The 22,494-nt window shown below is 46.0% G+C and overlaps 1 protein-coding gene across 3 annotated transcripts in view; it reads left to right on the forward strand.

The window, feature by feature from the left end:
• The first annotated feature begins 1,700 nt into the window (after positions 1–1,700).
• NR2C1 (nuclear receptor subfamily 2 group C member 1) overlaps positions 1,701–22,494 on the forward strand; it is a 44,041-nt gene continuing 23,247 nt past the window's right edge. Inside the window, exons 1-6 of one of the 3 annotated variants that reach the window (XM_075600404.1) lie at positions 1,701–1,934; positions 8,599–8,715; positions 12,164–12,274; positions 16,218–16,448; positions 20,287–20,371; positions 21,489–21,668. In XM_075600404.1, the coding sequence (XP_075456519.1) occupies positions 8,662–8,715; positions 12,164–12,274; positions 16,218–16,448; positions 20,287–20,371; positions 21,489–21,668 (661 nt within the window). In that variant the 5' untranslated portion in view covers positions 1,701–1,934; positions 8,599–8,661. Of the gene's footprint in view, positions 1,935–1,977; positions 2,145–8,598; positions 8,716–12,163; positions 12,275–16,217; positions 16,449–20,286; positions 20,372–21,488; positions 21,669–22,494 lie in introns of those variants that run through there. The other 2 variants (XM_075600403.1, XM_075600405.1) reach the window with 2 other exon arrangements.

Consider the following 22,494-nt stretch of genomic DNA (forward strand, 5'->3'; position numbering starts at 1 on the left):
CCGTCCCATCCTGTAATGCATCTTTCCTTGTGCTTCCCCATTGGGAAAAAAGCGCTATATAAATAAAGTTATTATTAAACGTAACGTGATGTTGTACACCACAGATTCTCTTTGCAAATATGGCCTCATTTTATTTTGAAAAACATACTGGACACCTAACAAGCTCCTATTAAACCCCCAAAATACATATAAGCATATGAGTGTCAGAGGAGTGCTACTGAGCATGGCAATATGCATTAAAACCAGAGACATAACATAAAACACAGACAAAGCTCAGTTTTTAGCACATCTAGTGAGACTCATACACGGTACAGTGCCTAAATATATATGGATAAATATCTAATAAGTAAATGGTCTTTTAGTTTGACATTTTTGGCCAAAATTGTTGTAAGCCCCTGAGCCAACGCCAAGGCAGACCACATATCAGGGGTCCCTAACGCTAATATAAATTCTTAATAACCTGTTTAATAACAGGAAGAATGATTTATAGTAAATCTGTCAATATTAGCTGCAAAGTTCTGTCCATTTACTTATTAGATATTTATCCATATATATTTAGGCACTGTACCGTGTATGAGTCTCACTAGATGTGCTAAAAACTGAGCTTTGTCTGTGTTTTATGTTATGTCTCTGGTTTTAATGCTCATTTTATTTTGGCCAAAGCAGACTTTCGGGCCATTTTTGACCTAAAATCCCTGTGGCAGTGAAAGAGTATTTTCAGATGAAAACTGCCTGAAGCCACTTTGTGAGATATAGAATAAGGTCTTACCCGATACAGGAGTTCCTAGGAACAAGAGACCCTAGTTTTAACGCTAGGACACGGTGACCATATTTTCCCAGTGAAAAACCGGGACGACTGACGCGCATGTGCCAACGCAGGACCTGATCATGCATGTGCTGGATCAGCTGTTGCCGTTCGCGCATGCGTCAACGGCAAAAAAAAAAAAAGACAATTAAAAAAGACCAAGACAATGCTGAAAAAACTGGACATCTGGTCACCCGACTGTAGGAGCAATTCAAATTAGACTGGTTTAGGTAGTACATCAGGAAAATCCCTGCTTAGTAGTAATAATAAAATAAAAAAAACCTCTAAGCTGGGGAATTGTTCTAACTGAAGCACGGATATATTATTCTGCAAACTCTAAAAACGGGCACTGGCTCTTGAACCAAAGCCCACCATATCAAAGCCAGCACAATCACAACAGAACCCACACCCTTTTGTTGTTGTAATTTAAGTGACGTGACAGACTGAGCAACAATGGTTCGCATATTGAACCAAATTATCACTGGTGATGTTAAACCAGATGGGCATCTAAATACTGTGCAACATTCTCTACGCCAGTGTTTCCCAACTCCAGTCCTAAGGGAACCCCAACTGGTCAGGTCTTAAGGATATCCCTGCTCCAGCACAGGTGGCTCTGACTGAGCCGCTGACTGACCCACCTGTGCTGGAGCAGGGATATCCTTAAGACCTGACCTGTCGATGTTCCCTGAGGACTGGAGACTGCAACATTTTTAACACTCTGATACTTGTAACCAGCAGTCTCATATACTTCAAAGTCAGCACTTTCCATACACGCCTCCCTCCCCCATTATTTGTGTGTGGAGCCCCCCCAATGTCAGTGCGTGCGAATTGCTGCCTGCGGAGCTGCTCTGTCCCCTATATACAGGGGTATACATGGCGTTATACTGCTGGGTGCTGTCACTCTGCTTCCTCCTCTCCTGCCAGCGTCACGCCGCAGCGGGCGTCACTGACGTCACCGCGGCCCCGTCCACGCACGGTCACGGGGAGGAGCCGCGAGCTCGGCGGAGCTGAGGGAGGGTCACGAACTCTGACCCTCCGAAAACTGCGAGCGACTGGTAACGGGGAACGGATTACCGCGAGCCCGCGCGGCCTACACCAGCGGCCCCGCCCTGCCTTTTCCCGGACACAGGTAGGGACGTGCCCGCTTGGAGGAGACACAAAGGCTGAGCCGCCCCCTCCCTCCCGGATTCACTATAACGGAGAAGAAGAGGAGGAGCGGCTCTTGCCTCCGCTCCGGACTCGGTGCGGGAGGTGGGGATGGGTGAATGCCCGCAGCGGCCTGCTTGCATCGAGCACGTGACCTCGGCCCCGGGTCATTCCTTCTTCTCCGCCCACGTTTGTATGTGTGCGCCACTGCACTACCGCGCGCCCTGACACTGTGACGCGTTAACCCTCTTATTGTGACCTTTGACCTCCACCCGGCCGCTCCCTCCCCACTAGCTGCCCCCACCTTCACGCGCGCGCACAAACGCGCTCCTGTACTCTCCCTCCCACCGGGCGCGTGCGCGCGCTTTGACTGACAGGCACAAGGTGGCGCGCGCATGCTTGGCCGGTGTATGTAATAAACTGCAGCTGCACAGTGTATCTAGTGTATACACAGCACTGACTGCACATATACATATTGGTGCTAAGCCACGAGGTGCCTAATAGCTTGTTTTATAAATCCCAATACATTGTTACTGTGCACATACTGTCCTATACACATCTCTATTGGGTCAAAGACGTCTGTAAGGACAAAGGCCCGTGACTCGCGCCCGCTCACACAATGCTCCCAGACAGTGGTTCTGACATGATATTTTTTGCTAGTTTGACTTTTTGTAATGTTGTTTTTCAGAATGCGAATCGTTTCCCACTCATTGCCCCCATCTTGTTCAACACAAATGACACCTGCTTGGTTTATAATATGAAAGTCGTGTTGTAGATTCAAATCTGCTAATGTTGTTCCCAATTATTCATAACTAGCTAATATACCCGGCGTTGCCTGGGATGTAAATCCGTAATAGGTAGTATTATTTATAAATAGGGGAACAATAGGTTGACTATTTGGTGGAAAGGTTGTATAATGATGTTGAAAAGAAACATGGAAGAAAATCTAATACAATGTTGTTTTAAAATTGTTTATTTTAAACACACCACAGTACAATGTATATTTTGGTGACATAAGTGATGTAAAAATGTGAGGTGTGTGTCCCGCTAGGGTGTGAGCGGGTGTGAGGCGGCGGGTGGGTGTTCAGTACGGGTGGCGGGTGGGTAGTGAGTGCTGGCTGTGGGTGGGGGTCCCGCTAGGGTGTGAGGTGGCGGGTGTCTGGCGAGTGCGGGTGGCGGCTGGTCAGTGATGTCGGTGTATAGGGGTGTGAGTGCGGCAGGTGGGTGTGAGGCTGGAGGCGTCGGGTGGGTGAGAGGCGGCAGGTGTCTGAGTGCAGGCGGCGGCTGTGGGTCGCATGGTGTGTGAGGCGGCGAGTAGGTGACAGAGGCAGGAGTGCGGGCGGCGGGTGCGTGAAAGGCGGGAGGGCGGAGGGAGTGCGGGCGGCGATTGGGTGAAAGGCAGAGGCGGGGGGGGGAAAGGCAGGTGTAGGAGGGGGGAAAGGCAGGGGTGTGGGGGGGGGAAAGGCAGGGGTGCGGGGGGGGGAAAGGCAGGGGTGCGGGGGGGGGGGGAAAGGCAGGGGTGCGGGGGGGGGGGAAAGGCAGGGGTGGGGGGGGGGAAAGGCAGGGGTGCGGGGGGGGGGAAAGGCGGGGGTGCGGGGGGGGGGAAAGGCGGGGGTGCGGGGGGGGGGGAAAGGCGGGGGTGCGGGGGGGGGGGGGAAAGGCGGGGGTGCGGGGGGGGAAAGGCGGGGGTGCGGGGGGGGGAAAGGCAGGGGTGCGGGGGGGGGAAAGGCAGGGGTAGGAGGGGGGAAAGGCAGGTGTAGGAGGGGGGAAAGGCAGGGGTGCGGGGGGGGAAAGGCAGGGGTGCGGGGGGGGAAGGCAGGGGTGCGGGAAGGCAGGGGTGCGGGGGGGGGAAAGGCAGGGGTGCGGGGGGGGGGGGGAAAGGCAGGGGTGCGGGGGGGGGGGGAAAGGCAGGGGTGCGGGGGGGGGGAAAGGCAGGGGTGCGGGGGGAAGGCAGGGGGGAGGAAAAGCAGGGGCGGTGGGGGGAGTAAAGGCTGGGGCGGCGGTGGGGGGGGGGAAAGGACGAGGTGTCCGTCAGTGTGTCCGTCAGTGTGTCAGTCACTGTGTGTGTGTGTCACTGTGTGTGTTGGGGGGGGGGGGCAAAAACGGGGGGAGGGGCAAAAACGTGGAGAGGGGCAAAAACGGAGCTGGGGGGGGTCAAAAATGGAGCTGGGGGGTCAAAAACAGCGGGGGTCAAAAACGGAGTTGGGAGGTGTCAAAAACGGAGCTGGGGAGGGGGTCAAAATTGAGCTGGGGGGGGGCAAACCAGAGCTGGCGGGGGGGGGGGTGGCAAATACTCACACGTCTCAGTTAAGTCAAGCAGCAGCAGCAGCAACAGCCGGCAGCACCAGGGAGCATTTCGTTACCTCAGGCAGCAGCAGTGTGGCCCGGGGGTTGGGGACCCCTGGGTTAGAGCGCACCGACCGGCCATGAGAGCCGTGGGGGGCGGGACACACGGGGGTGGCGCAAACCGGCCAATGGGAGCCGTGGGAGGGCGGACAGACCGACAGGCCAATCAAATTGTCTACAGACACAACCAAGATTTTCAGTTTTATATATATATTGATTCTTAAGTCTAGAATCCCCCAACTTTACATTTTGTAATGACGAAAATAGTTATGTTCATGTATATTAATCCTTTCATCACTGTGGAAATGTTGTGCTATGAAATCACTGCTAAATGGACACTGAATTGATATTTGATTGTCAGAATTATTGTCTTCCACTTCAAAGGTGTTCTTCATGCAAACTTTTGGAGATTGTTTTCACAAAATTCCCACTCCCATGTCCCCCCTTTTTGGTTCTATCTCCATTTAGGAGTGGTATCTACTCTGCTTGTATTGAATTCCAATTGGAATCAGAATAAGTTGTATGTAGAAAGGGACCTGTTTCTCAAACCATTCAGTTGGAATTCAACATTTTTTTTTGGTAAAGGAACCTTATAATTATATTGTGAAATTCTGAGGAACCCCAATTCTCTCTAATTGCATGTCTGAGATCAGATGCATTGTAAGGAACCCCAACCCTCTCTAATAGCGCGTCTGAGATCAGATGCATTGTAAGGAACCCCAACCCTCTCTAATAACATGTCTGAGATCAGATACATTGTAAATTCTTCTGTATTTCATAAAATTTTCAAGTGACCTGAAAATTGCAGGGAACCCTTTAGGGATGCCCGGGGAACCCAAGGAAAAACACTGCTGTAGAGGGTAGTTTACAGATCGCCGATAATGGGTAGCAGATCTCAGTCGGCGTTAACTGCCATTGACTTTCTGCTAGTGTGGAAATTGGGCTGAGATTTGGATTATGGTATGTTGTCACTGAGACACATTATGGTATACCAAGACTACTCTGGTGACAAAAGGGTTAATCTGTTTTGAACAGTTTGCAAGGAATGTATGAGGTGGTTGGGGAGCATGAGATAGTGAAGAGACTCTAGGCAAGATTGTTTACCAAAAGAGAAGGGTTAGGCTGTGGCCAGGATGGGAGCGGGCGCTCGAGCGCCGTGACATCATGAGCTCTGCTCGGCCAGGCGATTTCTGGCCAACTAGTTGCGCACGCGGGGCGCGGCCTTGACGTCACGGAGCTGCTTCGCCCTCATCGGGTGACCCGCTTACATGACGCATCAGCAAGCAGCCAAATCAAATTTGGTTGTCTCGCCAAGCAGCACGGGCACGCGCACGCACTCTCACCCTGGATGAGGGCATTCAGAGTTACCACTCTGATCGCGCTGAGCGTGCGCTTGCGGTTCATTCCACTCTCTCAGGGTCATATGCAACTATTAGCTTGGCATAACATGTGTTTTTCATAATCCTTATGTGGGCATTACATAAGTTTAGCTGTATAGTAAGTACATAATATATCTGGTGATTTTGATATATGAAAATTGTTTTATGTTTTGGGTTTGCAGACCAAGCCTGCGAGATTTTGTGACTTTTGGTCTCCATGCAATTGCTTGATAATAAAGAAATCATTATTTTATTCTAATCATTTTTGATTTTCCACTACCACAACCACAACTTGAATCAAGCTCAGATACCCGTTATCGGAGCCTCATGAATTCCCTCTCCCCGTTATCAGAGCTCATTCTTAATTTTGTTGAAGGCACCTCTTTGTATACTGTATAACTGTAGTTCATTTGGTCCAAAACAATATTGATGGATTTTGTCACTAATATCTTACTTACTTATCTATTGTTACCAATGTGTTAAAATGTAAATATATAGTAATTTACAAGTGTATATCCGTCTGTCGCTCTCTCTCTTGCAATGTTTTAGCTTCTCGTCGTGTTATGCATGGTTAGAAATCTCTTCACAAGGACTTTCCAGGATTGTAGGATTGAAAAAAATATTTGAGGTCCTTATTCTGTAAATTGCAATAAGCGTATGGAAAGCCCCATTGTAGTCAACGGGCTATCGCATTTTACAGAATAAGGCCCATAGGGGCACATTTATCAAGTGCCGTTACGGGTTATCGCAACTGTTCCTCATTGGATTCTATCTGAGTTACCATCGGAACAGGTGCGATAACCCACATTGACATTCAATGAACCTGCCCGCTAGTTTCCAGTCTCCCATCACCAGGCTGTGCTTATTGCATTGCCTTAGGCTGCGAACCCGTTGCGGCCGGCGGGGCGCGCGGCCGCGCACCACCAGACCCTTGCCCCAATGGTCCCTGCCCCCGCTGCCTCCTTCCGGCAGGGCTGACTACGTACTGTGATGCGTCAGCCGGCCGATGCTGCAACAATCTAGTGATTTTCGGCGTTGACGCGTCACGTGGTACGCGAGTCAGCCAATAGGGAGGAGGGGAGGGAAGGAGCTAGATGGGAGGCGCCTTGGGCGGGGAGCAGGGAAGGAGCTGCGGGTTATTAAAGTGGGTGTGTGTGTGTATGTATGTGTGTGGGGGGGGGGGGGGGCGGCACCACGTTCAGAGCCCTCCCACTCCGGCTCCCGGCTCCCTACAGACCGGATATCGCGGTCTGTGTCTGTCAGCTCCCCGCCTGTCTGCAGTGCGGGCGCGCTGACTGAGGGAGTCGTGCCTTAGCCTTACTTCTGTAAGTGTTACACATTACTTCAAAGCAAAACAGGTACTGGGAAATATTCTAATTTAAATAGGCAAAATATATTCAAATTACTTAAATTAGCACATTTCCCAGGTATTATGGGTGTGTCTATTCACGTGTTGTACAGAGGAGTGTTTTGGAAGGTATATAAGTCAATAGGTACTTAATTAAAATAGACTTTCCCCCTCTCCAGAAAAAGGCCCTTTTGTTTAGGGTCTGCATGGGAATAAGACGTACACATCCTTAACGTCAGGGAAAATAATGTCTTGGGTAAAGTAACGTTAAGAGCCCTGATGAAAGGGAGATTTGTATATTGAGTCCTTAATTTTTTTTTTAACCACACAATCCCACCCAAAATTAACTTTCAAATAGTTTTCTATTACATTTATACACCTAACCTTTTTCTATAATAAATCTCACAATCTGATTTCGGTTTGTTACTGTACAATAAGGATTGTTACTGCACAAGGATTGTTACTGCACAATAAGGATTGTTACTGTACAATAAGGATTGTTACTGCACGAGGATTGTTACTGTACAATAAGGATTGTTACTGCACAAGGATTGTTACTGTACAATAAGGATTGTTACTGCACGAGGATTGTTACTGTGGTTAACATTTCCTTGCTCGGAATTCCCTGCTTGTCTGTTATTATTTGCTGGCTCTCGCAGTCGTGAGTCCGGGCTGGGGCATTATCAGACTGCAAATAAAGATTCGGTATCAAAAAACTGTGTGGTGCTCTAAAAACAGTTGCAGATATTGCTATATATAGCATCAAAGAACAATGTAGGTGCAGCGTCCTGGTATGATGACCCACTTGTCCTGGGGTGCTGGGTGTGCCTCCGCTTGGCACTGGATACAAAAATGGAGGAGAAAAAGCAGAGCACTACTTCTATGCAGAGAAAAAAATTATAGCGTTCCCATAGATATAATCTGTATAGTTTTTTTTTTTTTATAGGTTTTTTTTTTAAATCTTGACTTCACACAAGGGCAAGTAGCCCACACCTACGTGTTTCACGCCAAATCGCTTTGTCAAGGTTAACCTTAGCAAAGCGCCTTGCCGTGAAACGCGTAGGTGTGGTCTACTTGCACTTGTATGTCTTCATGATCCAATAAATTTGTATATATTTTTTTATCTATGGAAACGCGCTCTCTCTAATCATTTTTTCTCTGCATAGAAGTAGTGCTCTGCTTTTTCTCCATTATTGCAATTAAAGATGCATCTGATTCTATCTGCCATGTGTCACCGGTAGCAGGAATATCAAGGAGATTTTCTCCCTCTTAAAATGGTCCAAGGAAGTTTTAAAAGAGGATTGCAGGAATGTGGAGAGATGCCCTTACAAACGGTTAAAAAAGCAGGAAAACATATATAGAGAGGACTGCATGTTTTGTTTTTTTTAATTAAAAACAATTTTCTTAAATCACATGTATTTTACTCTGGAACAGCCAAACCTCCAGTAGATAAAGTTTTATACATATCTATGCCTTGGGGCCAGTCTAAGAACATTCGCTCAGAAACAGGACAACCTAATTTGTTGTTCTGTGAGGATTTAGTAATTGTAGCTTTTGTGTATTTGTCATTACAGGTTGCATTTTGTCGAAAGCTGAATTTGCCCTCTCTTCAAAGGGCTGCACTTGGAAAACAGATCATGGCTTCCATAGAAGAACTAGCACATCAAATCATTGAGCAGCAGATGGGAGAGGTATAATATGTGTAAATACCCATGAGATGATGATAATTGTATCTGAGTCACAGATTTTTGTATAGAATGTTTAACTTTCTCTTTAGTAACTCTGCTTTGAATATATGTGATGCTGATAAATATTTGCCACAAGCTCCCAAGTTGGTGATGTATAGACCTTTTCAGTGCCCTTGGTTTTCAGCTGTTTATAAAATGTTACATGACATTTTTTTTAAACCTTTTTAGTATTGGTGTGAAATGTTTTTCAAAACAATATATTGTTGACTCTCGGTATTGAAGCATAGAAAAAGTTCCATGATCACACCTATGTTTCTCATTGCCGATTACACGAGGTTGTTTGTAGACACCTTCGCTGAAAAAAAGGGCTTGCATGCCTATCTGCCAAAAGTTTTAATGAAGAAGTGTTATGAAAGTCTGTCTTCACACCAATTAAGAACAACTTTAATCTTGAATTCTTCATTGTAAGGTAATGTACAGTATCTGCAAAGGCCTAAATATTGATAGTTTTTCTGTGTGCTGCCACATTCAGTCTTCTACATCTGTGTGCTGTACCACTGTCACTATCCATGATGTCACATGGACCATTTGTGACAGGGACCATTTGGTAAGAGCTGGAGGGGGTGTTCGAAAAGAGCGTAGTTTTACCATGTACCATAAATCACATTACCAACTTGGAAACTCACGTCATAACTTCATTGTAGTTCTACATCAAAGTTTAAAGAAACCAATAAAAAGTACTTAAATTATATAGAATGTAGCCTGCCTGTAAGGTTCTTAATGCATACAACAGGCTTACCAGAAACGAAACCTACTTGGTATTAGAATTACTATCTTACAATCAAGGTATGCAGGAGCACATCTCAATGACACCCATTATAAATAATCTTCTACAGGTGGCTGCTGCACTTTTTTACTGCCATCACCACTGAGTGTTATCTTAATGGAGTGGTGACCGGGCTTCTTATCTCACACTCTTCTTCTTATTAGTCTTCAGACCATGAATTCCAGCTTCTAAACTAAGTCAAACGCAGTCTGTCAGATGCAATGTAAGCTGTGCACATATTCAGGACAACTAGCTTGAGTTGGGACATTACCTATACATTTTGGGCAGTCATGTTACATTTTGACATTGGACAACCTTACTTTGCACGGTCTCCAGGCACCACCAGATCATGCTATAATTTGTTTTCAAATCATCTGTTTGTCTGCCCCATTTAGGTGATCATTTATTGTTGAGAGCGGCAGCAACAAACTGTACATTTCTCACCTACAATAGTGATATGGATGTTAGAAGAAACATATTGAATCAATGGGAAGTTTTAAGAACTAAGTTTTTGTTTCATATGTATGCATCCATATTTACAAGAGTCAGTCTTGGGGACACAAGCACACCAGATATCTAGGGCACTAAAACACCCATTTCGCAGGATCCTCCGGGCCAAAAAAGACAGTTGATCCTGTCATTGGTGGCGAGCCAGTGAATAAGGATATTGGTGTTCTGACCCATATTACATATGATATTGGAATGCAAATGCATAAAGTTCCACCAGTACATCATGTGTTCCTCTTCATTGGCTTTCCTATTGCCACTTGGCTCCTCCTGTTTGCAGATTTGTTTTGTACCACTCGCTTGTCTTTATAGTTCACTGGTTATAAACACTCTGTTCTATCACGTACTCTCTTTATTTCAAAATAAGTTAAGTTACAACCAATTCCGTAACAAGCAATGACCCATGTGTGTGTGAGATTCTGGTAATGATCCCATTTATAAACCTATTTTTCCCTACAGAGGGTTTAATGCTGAAATCAGTCTTTTTTTTATTGGTTTTATGACCATAAGGCAGACAGAGCCTGAGGTAAAGAGTGTAGTGTAATTAGTGCTAATTTTCTCCATTTAACATAATAGAAGGAAATTGAAGTCTGTTTGCTTCTCTGAGCACAGTGGAGGAAATTAATTATCATTTATTCCTGGTGGTGTATAGTAAGAAAAGAATGAAAATATTGCAGTTGCAAAAATTCTATTTTAATTGGGCACACTGATGTGAGAACTGGAATTTTTATTTTGATAAATTCCTAAAAAGAGTACGGGTTAGATTTACTTTTGTGGGGGCCCAGGGACAAGTAAATTGCAGAGGCCCCCTGTCAAAAATAAACGCATTGACTTACATGAAATTCAATGTGCCTAACAAAATCTTTACACTAACAACAAAATAAAACAAAAACTTCATTAAACGTAACATTCAATTGGTTATATTTATAATGCAACAAATGTAGGAACAATACATAGAAATGCATTCAACTAAAGGAAACTCGATTTTTGTGTTTTCTGAGAGGAACATTTTCTAATAATGTCTTCAAATTCACGCAGCAAATCATTTTCGATGCTAACAATGCTCACCTACTTTGTTGTTGAATTAGCCTGTTCTTTATGATTTTCATCTTTGAAAAATGACCGTTCGCCAGTACAATTGGTCACCATCTGTACTAAATACATTCTCAGAGCAATTATTTCAACATTGGGAAAAGTAGCTCTGAAATCGTTCTCAACAATAACTTTGTAGAAGAACACGTCCGACATCATGTTGGCATTGTAATCTTCTTTGTAGAGATTAACAGTCGCAGCAAACTGCACTAATTCATTGCCGAGACTATACTCCAAATCATCCTTATATACGCTGACAAGATTGACTGCAGCAGAGCAGAGATCCGAATCATCCAGATTTTCCAGCTGACTAAGGAAACCAAACCATTCACAGACACTGTTATAGGCACCTATTTTCTCTGTCAAGGATGTAACCAACTGATCAACAACCGGAATGAAGCTTGCTGTACGGAACTTCTCTTTGGCTGACATCTGGACTTCCTGTGCTTGTCCGTAATCCAATGGATTGAAGCGCACATCTCTCGCTGGAGATCGAACTTGAACATACTCTTTGTTTCCAGACATTCTCTTTGCCGTATCCTCCTGTTAATCGAACTTCTCTCTCTTTGATTCTACAAATGTTCTCAGAGGCTTCAGTGCTGTTAATGCAGACTGGAGAACCATTTTTGGATCCTGTAGTTTGTGCATTACAGTATTATGCAGTGAACACATACTTCAAAAGTAGCTGAATTCAAAATCCAAAAATATTGAAGAAAAAATGTCTTATCAAGTGATTTCCTATGTGTGTGGAGGCCTGTGGCGACCGGCCCATCCACCCCTCTTTAAATTCGGCCCTGATTATAGTTGCATTTGCTGTTACTCTGAGTAAACCACAAGATTACAACAGATTATCTTCCTTTTAGCTGAAGAGTGAAATAGTAAAACTAACCCAACAACAACAAAATTATTGTGTTTGTCACTCCACACACAATTTTAGAATATATTTTTTTGCTTCCATTTAGCTATCAATTAAGTCGCATCTTCAAATATATTGACTTTGTCCCTTATGGCTTATTCTTTTTCTAGATTTCTCGTTCCCAAGGAGAAGTCACACATACAGCGTTGATAGATGGAAGCACACAGCGAATACAACTTGTTCCATCAGAATCCAGTGTTTCGTTACCACAACGCATACAGGTATCTAATGGCAACAATCTAACATTCATCTAAATCCTTTGAGATTTTTAGTTTAATATTTGATTAGTTACTCGTGCAGGGCCATTTCTCCTACTTCCCTTTTCAAGGAGAAAACGTAAAGCCATGTTCCATATTTAGACCGAGATATATATTTTCACCCAGGAAGTGATGTAGGGCAACAGACACAGTAAAAATATTTGTTGTTTGCCGAGGTGGAATCAAGTGTTTAAAATGCATCAAAGTTGTGATTTCTGCCATCGTTAGCCTTTACTACACCTTCTTTCCCTCGTGCTCTCCGTACAGATATCTCTTGAAGAAGTTTTAGGTTGTACAGTTGGCAGGCTTGACTTTCTGGGGTGCCTCTAATGTTTTTCAGTCAATGTTACATTGACTGTGAGAGAGTTCTAAAAACTATACAAAGATTGTATGTCAATTATGATTTCATGGTATATACATCCATAATCCAAACACAATATTTGACATTTGTTGGGATTCAGACATTCACAAGAGAAAGCCTAAGGCAGGCCTGCACAACATATGGCCCGCGGGCCGCATGCGGCCCGCCGGGGCACCCGGTGCGAGCCGCGACGGAGCCCCTTCACCCCCCCTCTTTCACCCCCCTCCCTTCAACCCCCTCCCTGGTAAGGACACAAGGAGCGCGTTCAAGCTGTGTCTGTGTGACCGGGCTCCCCCCTCCCTCCCCCCCCCTTCCCAGCCTGCTCCAGCAGGGTGACACGCTCTAGCAGTGTAGCGCGACCCGGAACTTCCGGGTCTGCTGCTAGAGAGCGCATCCCTTGCGCTTGCTTCCCTGCTGCTGCTGCCACCGTCGGGTAAGCATGGGGAGGGGGGTGGTGCTAGTACATGCATGGGGGGTCCTGCTGATATGGGAGGAGGGGGGGGGGCTGCTGACATGGGAGGAGGAGGGGGGGGCTGCTGACATGGGAGGAGGGGGGGCTGCTGACATGGGAGGAGGAGGGGGGAGCTGCTGACATGGGAGGAGGAGGGGGGGGCTGCTGACATGGGAGGAGGGGGGGCTGCTGACATGGGAGGAGGAGGGGGGGCTGCTGACATGGGGGGGGCTGCTGAAATGGAGTGGGCTGGGGTGGCTGCTGACATGGGGGGGCTGCTGACATGGGAGGGGGGGCTGCTGGCATGGGAGGGGGGGCTGCTGACATGGGAGGGGTGCTGCTGGCATGGGAGGGGGGGCTGCTGGCATAGGAGGGGGAGCTGCTGGCATAGGAGGGGGGGGCTGCTAAAATGGAATGGGCTGGGGGGGCTGCTGACATGGGGGGGGCTGCTGAAATGGAATGGGCTGGGGGGGCTGCTGACATATGGGGGGGGTTGCTGACATGGGGGGGGGCTGCTGAAATGGAATGGGCTGGGGGGCTGCTGAAATGGGCGGTGGGGGCTGCAAAAATGGCTGTGGGGGCTGCTGTGGGGGGGCTGCTGATATGGGCTGTGGGGGCTACTGTGGGGGGCTGCTGAAATGGGCTGTGGGGGGCTGCTGAAATGGGCTGTGGGGGCTGTTGTAGGGGGCTGCTGAAATGGGCTGTGGGGCCCGACTCTGTTTTCCTTGTGAGGGTGGAGAGCGGTGTGAGTTGCAGGGGTGGGGAGTGGTGTGAGTTGCAGGGGGGGAGAGTGATGTGAGTTGCGGGGGGGGGGAAGAGTGATGTGAGTTGCAGGGGGGGGAGAGTGATGTGAGTGGCAGGGGGGGGAGAGTGATGTGAGGTGCAGGGGGGAGAGTGATGTGAGGTGCAGGGGGGGAGAGTGATGTGAGGTGCAGGGGGGAGAGTGATGTGAGGTGCAGGGGGGAGAGTGATGTGAGATGCAGGGGGGTGGGATGTGTGTGGTGTGCAGGTGGTATTGTGTGTTTGATGTGGAGGGGGAGTATTATGTGTATGGGTGAGGGGGAGAGATGGGGGTATGAGAGATCGATGGGGAGTCTCGCAAAGGTTGATGATGGGTTTGGGGGGAGATATGAGGATGATGAAGGGTGCTGGGGGAGATATATATGAGGATGATGATGAGAGGTGCTGGAGGAGAGATGATGATGATGATGATGATGATGATGATTTTACCCGTGCGGCCCAAATCTTCTTTTTTTTTTTTTTTTTTTTCCTTGGAGCAGTTCGGCCCTTCTCACTGTACAAGTTGTGCAGGCCTGGCCTAAGGCAAGAGTAGATTGACTTTCTCCTGCAACAATCCTGCGCCTCTGATCAACTACATGCATCTGCATTTAATGTCTTGATCTAAATTTGTTATGTGTCACTTACTAAAATGTTCTGGGACAAGACCTTGGTCAACCAAAGTTTATTTATTAATGTGATATTTCCCCCTTTGCCCAAATGTAGACTGGTCATGGTGCATCGAACTGTTATTACCTATAACCAGTGGTCGACAAATCATTAAAAAATCTACTCGCCGAACAAAAAAATCTACTCGCCACCTAGTACCACACGTGTGCTGCTTGGGCCAATAGGAGCTCGCCACGATGTTAAATCCACTCGCCCGGGGCGTGCAAATGTATAGGTTTGTCGAACACTGCCTATAACGATGTTTCAGTGAATGGTACTGAGTAAAGGACAGTTACCACTTCACATCTCTGGTGGTATTATTTTGCCTCTTCTTGGTTTACGTGAATAACATTTCCTTGGCAGTAATGGCAGTAATGCAGGCCTGCCCAACTCGTAAAGTGAGAAGAACTGCTCCAAGGAAAAAAAATTTGGGCCGCACGGGTAAAATCATCATCATCATCATCATCATCATCATCATCATCATCATCATCATCATCATCATCTCTCCGCCAGCACCTCTCATCGTCATCATCCTCATATCTCCCCCAGAACCCCTCACTATCAACCTTTACGATACACCCCATCTATCTCTCATACCCCCATCTCTCCCCCTCACCCACACAATACCCCCCCTCCACACCAAACACACAATACCCCCTCCACATCAAACACACAATACCCCCTCCACATCCCCCCAGCCCATTCCATGTCAGCAGCCCCCCCTCCCCCCCAAGTCAGCATCCCCTCCCCCCCAAGTCAGCATCCCATGTCAGCACCCCCCCCAAGTCGACATCCCATGTCAGCAGCCCCCCCATGTCTCTCTTCCCTCAATATGACACTCTCTCCCCCTCCCCTCAATATGACACACTCTCCCCCTCTGCTCAATATGACACACTCTCCCCCTCCCCTCAATATGACACTCTTCCCCTCCCCTCAATATGACACTCTTCCCCTCCCCTCAATATGACACTCTTCCCCTCCCCTCAATATGACACTCTTCCCCTCCCCCACTCTCTCACTCTCTCACGCCTGCTCACTTACTTTCACTATAAGCCTGCTGCAGTCCCCCATGTGCGGCTGAGTACTGGGACAGGAGGAGGAGGGGCTGTGTGTGTGCAGGGAAGGCCCCGCCCTCGCTGCAGGCAGAGATCACACAGGGAGCAGCAGCACAGAGCTTGTGAGCTTCTGGCCGCTCGTGCACAGCTCTGCCCGCCCCCAGGCTTCCCCGCACGCAGCCTGCGTACAGCATGCGGCCGCGCGCGCCTTCTTTCCTTACCAGGGAAGGGGGGTGAAGGGGAGCCGTCGCGGGCCGCATGTTGTGCAGGCCTGCAGTAATGGATAATCAGAAGACAGTGGTGGCTGGACAATTATTTTTCCTTTTTGATGAGATGGAGAATGTTAATATTGCTCTTGCTCAGGCTACACGTGTTGCAAAATGAAGAATTAGTACAGGATTTGTTTTTGTGTGTGCTTTCCCCACCATACACCATCACAGTTTTACCGCTGCTTATATTTTCACAGCTTATGATTTCCATGATTTTGTATACTGATGTCAGGCTGCCATCCATGCCTTAAATAGAACACACAAGCATTTTGTATATGCTCTGGTGAAAAAAATGGCTATGTTCTGCTTTGACATGTCTCCGTAGTTTGTCACAGATCAACAGACAGGTCAGAAAATCCAGATCGTAACCACACTTGATCAGAGTGGAGCAAGCAAACAATTCATCTTGACCAATAGTGACAGCTCATCCTCAAGTAAGGTGATCCTCGCCAGGCAGGAATCCAGTCAAGGCAAAGTATATCTGACCTCTCCTGATGCTGCAGGCGTCAACCAGCTGTTCTTCTCATCCCCCGATGTTTCTGGTCAGCACATTCAGGTAACCTACTCCAATCATATTTCATTCAGATATGTGCTTTGTAAGCATTCCCAGTGCACATTGAAAAGTAAACAGTGTCCTTCTTCACTCACTCTCCATGGTCAGTATTTAAGAGTACCGTTCCCCATGATTGAGCTATTGTCAGTGATATCTTGAAGACTACGGCGTGTAAGATTATAATTGGCTGTGTTAGCCAGATGTTTCTATACTAGGGACGCACGGCCGTGAGCGTTGGCGCGGCAGATCAGGGAAAATACAATCAAATTGTATTTTTGCGCTGCTACCACGCCGCGACGTCAGTCACGCCCCCTTAGCCGCGAATGTCACTGTAACAACTAAACAACTAAATGTGCACGCGCAACGCCTGGCGCGCGCCCGCATGCGTAGCAGCGAGGACTAATAAACAAGCCTAAGTGGATAATTCTGAATTGTCCGAAACAGCTATTCGGGCAGTTTTCGACTTCTATGGGGATTTTCAGCCAAAACAGCTTCTTCGGACAATATACAATTACCCCCTATGTGTTAGATTGGATGTTCAACCAAAAATCAGACCTGTATAGGTTATTGTTTTTGTATTATCCTTGAAATCCTAGACATTTTCCACTGTTTGCACCTAAGGCTTTGGTCCGGCGACGCGCGCGGCCGCGTGCGCGTTACTCACCTGCAGGTGTTTTCTCCCGAGCCGGTCCCAGTCCCCCCTTGCTGCACGGCTCACTACGCGCTGTGACGCGTCAGCCGCCAGGGGATGCAAGAGAATTGCGATTCCGAGCGGTGACGTGGTGCGCTGGTGAGCCTATCGGCGGCGGGGGCGGGAGCTGGAGCTGTCAGCCTCCAAAAGGTAAAAGAGGTGTGTGTGTGTGTCGACAGAGGGATCAGCTGTGAGGGCACGTGTAGGGGGGGGAGCTGCTTACCTTTCAGCCGGCAGTAGCACCCTCCTGCAGCCCGGGAGACCGACCCCTGCTGCAGCCATCCGCTGGGGGGGGGGGAGGTGTATCGGACGGGAGATGTGGAGGGGGGTGTATTGGACGGGAGCTGTGGAGGGGGGGGGAGTAGCACTCCGCTCAAACCACGTCCCCCCGGCCGCCGTTCCCGCTCCCTACAGACCGCAGAAAGCCTCAAGTGCCTCGCCACGCGCCGCCTGTCTGCAGTGCCTTAGCCTTATAACTGCTACTTTCATGTGTGGGTCAGAGACACATAGTGAGGTAATCAGATTTATTCACATTCCATGTCCAATAATTAACCAGAAAGACGGTGGCAGGGAAAGGAAGAAATCAACTATAGAGAAAGAGGCAGTAATCTAACTTTTTTAAATTTTAGTTTACCATGTTTACAAATATTGTGAGAATCTTTTTAAAAGAATTAGAAAAGTCTTATACTTTTATTTAAGGTATTAATCACCTAGTTGAAACGTATTAAAGATTTTACCACCATTGGATTAATTTGGTGGTAGGTATATCTTTATTTATATCGCGCCCACCGTGCACTTTACAAAAGAGACCATACAATACGGGGAACATTCATTCAGCAAGGTGGTACTATACTACCCTTATTGTTGGGACAGGGAACAAAGCAGACTATTTCAGGGGAGTCACAATGACATCTGAAACTCTGTTAGATAAATCTAACATCATTCTGTAGACTGATTTGCAAGGTCAAATAATACCACTGGATAATGGTACTAAGCGATGAGGATCCAAAATATATAAAAGTATAAGTGCACTCACAAAGTTAAGATACTGGCGGGTGCTGAAACTCAATGGTGAAATCCCATAGAAACTAAGTGCAAAGAGTAGCACTCCAAAATAGTGGTTAATATGTATTCATCCAACGTTTCAGTCTAGCAGAGCAGACCTTGAGAAAGTGCTGCTCTTGTCGCTTAATTACTATCTGTGAGAAGGCATCAGCTGACATTTTTATGATTGAAGATCAAAATATTTTCTTAACCTGAACAGAATTGACATGTATCTCTTCTTAAAGTTGGCAATGTAATTTATCAGCTGTCTTCTAACAATACCATACTTTTCTTCTGTATATAGCGCTGACAGTGTAGGCAGCGCTGTACATAGAATTCCGTAGAAAGAATGAGGCCCTGCCCTGTAGATCTTACCATTTGATTTTGTTGCCTCGGGAAATGTGACTTGCCCAAGGTTACAGAGAAAGCGGACACTGGGATTGGAATCAGGATTATCTGCTTCAGACATTGACATTACCAATGAGCTACTCTCTTCTGGCTATGAAATGGGGGGAAAACGGGATGTTTGAAATAGAACAAAACACAGATTAAATGTGCTTTCATGTTTTTCACTGAAATGATTATACATTTTCAGTCCTCTGCTGTGCAGTTATTTTCGATGCCTTGGGATTATTGAAACCGCAACCCTTCTGTGTTTGTAATTGCTTCCATTAACCTCATTGCCGGAATCATAGCAGTATTAGGACTATAAAGGCCAGACAATCACTCCAGGGGACTTAATCAAATATGTTATTAATATTATTATAAAAGATTATATATTAATACAATCTATTTCATTAGGTCCCCTGGAGTGTCTGTCTGGCCTTTATAGTCCTAATACTGCTCTTCTTGCATTACAGAAAACCTGGGGCACATGTGCTAGTTCAGTGATTTTTAACCTTTTTTCTCTCTGGGCACCCTAATCACAGTGCTCTGTTTCTGAGGTACCCCTTCAAAAGGACAGGGCCATAGAAAATGCAGGACAGACAGAGACAGAGGGATCACAGGAGTCAGAGGGGGCAGAGAGTCAAAGAAAACAGACACACACCAACAGGACAAATACACACACACACACACACACACACCAACAGCACAGAACAAATACACATAGGACAGACACACAGCCTCACTTCTTTCCTCCTCTACTTGGCCACACCCACCGGCTCATGACACCTTATTCTGATTGGCTACTGCTCGGTACTGCAGCCAATCAGGACAGATGAGACTTCCCCAGCACCTCTAGCAACTGCCCTGCCTTCTCCCTGCTCTGCGAGGTCGGAGAAGTCCCCAGCGGAACCCCTGTTGGGAAACACTGGGGTAGTCACTGTAGTGCACTCTCCATATGTCTGTGTAACATGATACACATTGAAGGAATCATTCATTACCTGTATTCCTGCAGTTAAAATACATTAATGACTTGACTTAATACGTATGTATAAACTCTCCCAGGTAAAGTTGTTTTACATAGCAGACATATGTTAACAAAGTAGTAACACGTTATAGTTTCTGAGATTCATAGTATGTGCATTGAGAGCAGTGTTTCCACTAGTGCCTGTTTGTTGGAAGCTTAAGTTGTGGGAGGATTTGGAATCATGTAGATTTAGAAAATTTAGTCTGAAGGGGGAATTCTATACCCCTAAAAGTGGCTTTTTAAGCTGTTTTCGGCCGAAAATTCCCATCGGAGTCAATTACAATTTTCAGCATCAAACCAGCCCAAACAACCACTTCAATGGGTATAGAATAAGGCGTTAAACTTGCAATAAAACAAATTAATTTTAGCCCATGGATCTTTTATATAACATTTAATTTGATTTTGCTTCAGGTACGTAGGGACCATTGGGTAATACATACTTAATAAATGTGCCAGTTAGTAAACATACTGCGTTTGATTTATATTACTATAAACATGTGTAAGTATTCAAAGTATTGGAGAATTTAGAAAATAGCAGATCTGAATTACCGTGTGAGGAGGGTTTGTGGTACGTGTTGTATGCTGGCATATTTTAGGTTTTGAACTGGATGAAGCCAATTACATTGTCCATATGCTTACATTATATTTTTGGGACTCTTCTATATCTTTCCATTCATAATATATTATTGTTACAGATAATGTCAGATCCTCAATGCATGGACCAGAATTTAAGCAAACCAATGGTGGATCTCTGTGTAGTATGTGGTGACAAAGCTTCAGGTATGCTTCATAAAATATAAAGGAAAATAGTATACACTGAAACCTTTCGCTTTCTGTACTTTCACGATTTGGTGTGTTTTTTCCTTAAACAAGATGAATGAGGAGTAATGTTTAATGTACCTAATGCACAGGAAGTCTTGTGTTTTCATAGGTTTCTTCTTTTATTGTTTATATGTTGTGATTTATGTTCTCATGTTAAACAGCCACCTTTATCTTCTCTCTAATATAAAGATCTCAATATATCCTTTGTAATAGTTTCACTTGTGGACGTTAGTTTTTGTTGTTGTTGAAGCAGCAGTCTGATAAAGACCCATTGAGTAGAAGCACATACTACCGGAGACACTCACAATGACTAAAGAAGTCTGGCCTTCTGGTGATACTTATATTGCTTAGCAGCAATCGTCTATTGCTTATTCAGTTCATTCATTCTAACTTCTGACCCTCATTTGTGCCGCCCATTACCCTCTTGAGTGCCTCGAAACACTTCTGTACAAACTCCTTCCCTGTGAAACGTTTGTTCTGTTGGTTATTACTGTGGATAGATATTAAATAAATATGATATAGTGTTTTGGGCTAGGGTATTGTGTTTCTATATTGGAGACTCAGAGTATTGAGTATATATTTTTATGCTATACAGGCATACCCCGGTTTAAGGACACTCACTTTAAGTACACTCGTGAGTAAGTACATCTCGCTCAATAAGCAAACGGCAGCTCGCGCATGCGCCTGTCAGCACATCCTGAACAGCAATACCGGCTCCCTACCTGTACTGAAGCTGTGCGCAAGCGGGGAGACTATAGAGTCTGTTACAAATGCGTTAATTACATCAGTTATGCACATATATGATGATTGCAGAACAGTACATGCATCAATAAGTGGGGAAAAGGTAGTGCTTCACTTTAAGTACATTTTCACTTTACATACATGCTCCGGTCCCATTGCGTACGTTAATGCGGGGTATGCCTGTATTTTGGGTTAGGTTAAAGTGTATCTCCTTTGGAGACTGAAGAAGTATTATATATGTATTTTCATGCTATAGTGTAACAGATTCATTTGACAATTTTGTGCAAGCCTGCCGTTGATAATGTCATGTAACCCATACTATGCAAACTTTCAGGGCGCCATTACGGAGCCGTGACGTGTGAGGGGTGCAAAGGGTTCTTTAAAAGAAGCATCCGAAAAAATTTGGTCTACACATGCAGAGGATCCAAAGACTGCGTCATCAACAAACACTACAGGAACCGATGCCAGTACTGCCGGCTGCAGAGGTGTATTGCGCTGGGAATGAAGCAGGATTGTAAGTATTGGCCTAAAATCGCTGCACAATAAATTATCAGGCCACTTGCACTAGAATTTTTTTAAAAACAATCTCAAATGCAGAGAGACCCCCCCGTGTCGGCGATCTTGTGAGCCCCCCCATTTCACACCTCACGAGCCCCCTCTACTCCCCCCCCCTCTTCCCATGTATTTCTCTCCCCTGTGTCTCACTCTTACTACCTCTTTTCCTCACTCATTTTCCCCCTTCACACAATCTTCCACCCTCCCACAAATACATACCAAAAAACCTCACCCCACACAATTACAAAACAAAAACCAAGCCCCCCAAATACATACAAAAAAACCCTACACCCCAAATACATATAACCCCCGCCACCCCTGTATAGATATGGAGAGCCGGGGCCTGGTGGCAATGAGAAGACTGGCAGCCGGGCACCCCACAGCCACCGGGCCTGGGACACTTGTCCCGGCCTCCCCCCCTCCCCACATTTAGCAATATTAAATATTACTACACACTTCTAATTGTGTAAAGCTGTTTCTGTATAGAGAAGAAAGAATCAAATACGGTGGAAACTGTGCTAAGGGCCATTCTATTATTTATGGTGAATTAGATACAGTGGTGGTGATGGATTTTAAGGTGCTTTGTATTTTAGCGTTTTGAAGAAGTTATTTCCTCTGAAGGAACTTTAGGGGTTACAATTGGGTGCTTTTCTTTACAATATTAACCTGGGTATCATGTCCAGATGAAGCTAACCCCATTCACTATACATTTTATATTGATATGTTATAACTCAAGGTCACAGTTAGGTCGCTGTTTTAACAAAAAAAAAAACAAGGCTGTTGCA

Source organism: Ascaphus truei, chromosome 5, assembly GCF_040206685.1.
Source record: "Ascaphus truei isolate aAscTru1 chromosome 5, aAscTru1.hap1, whole genome shotgun sequence".
Taxonomy (NCBI): Eukaryota; Metazoa; Chordata; class Amphibia; order Anura; family Ascaphidae; genus Ascaphus; species Ascaphus truei.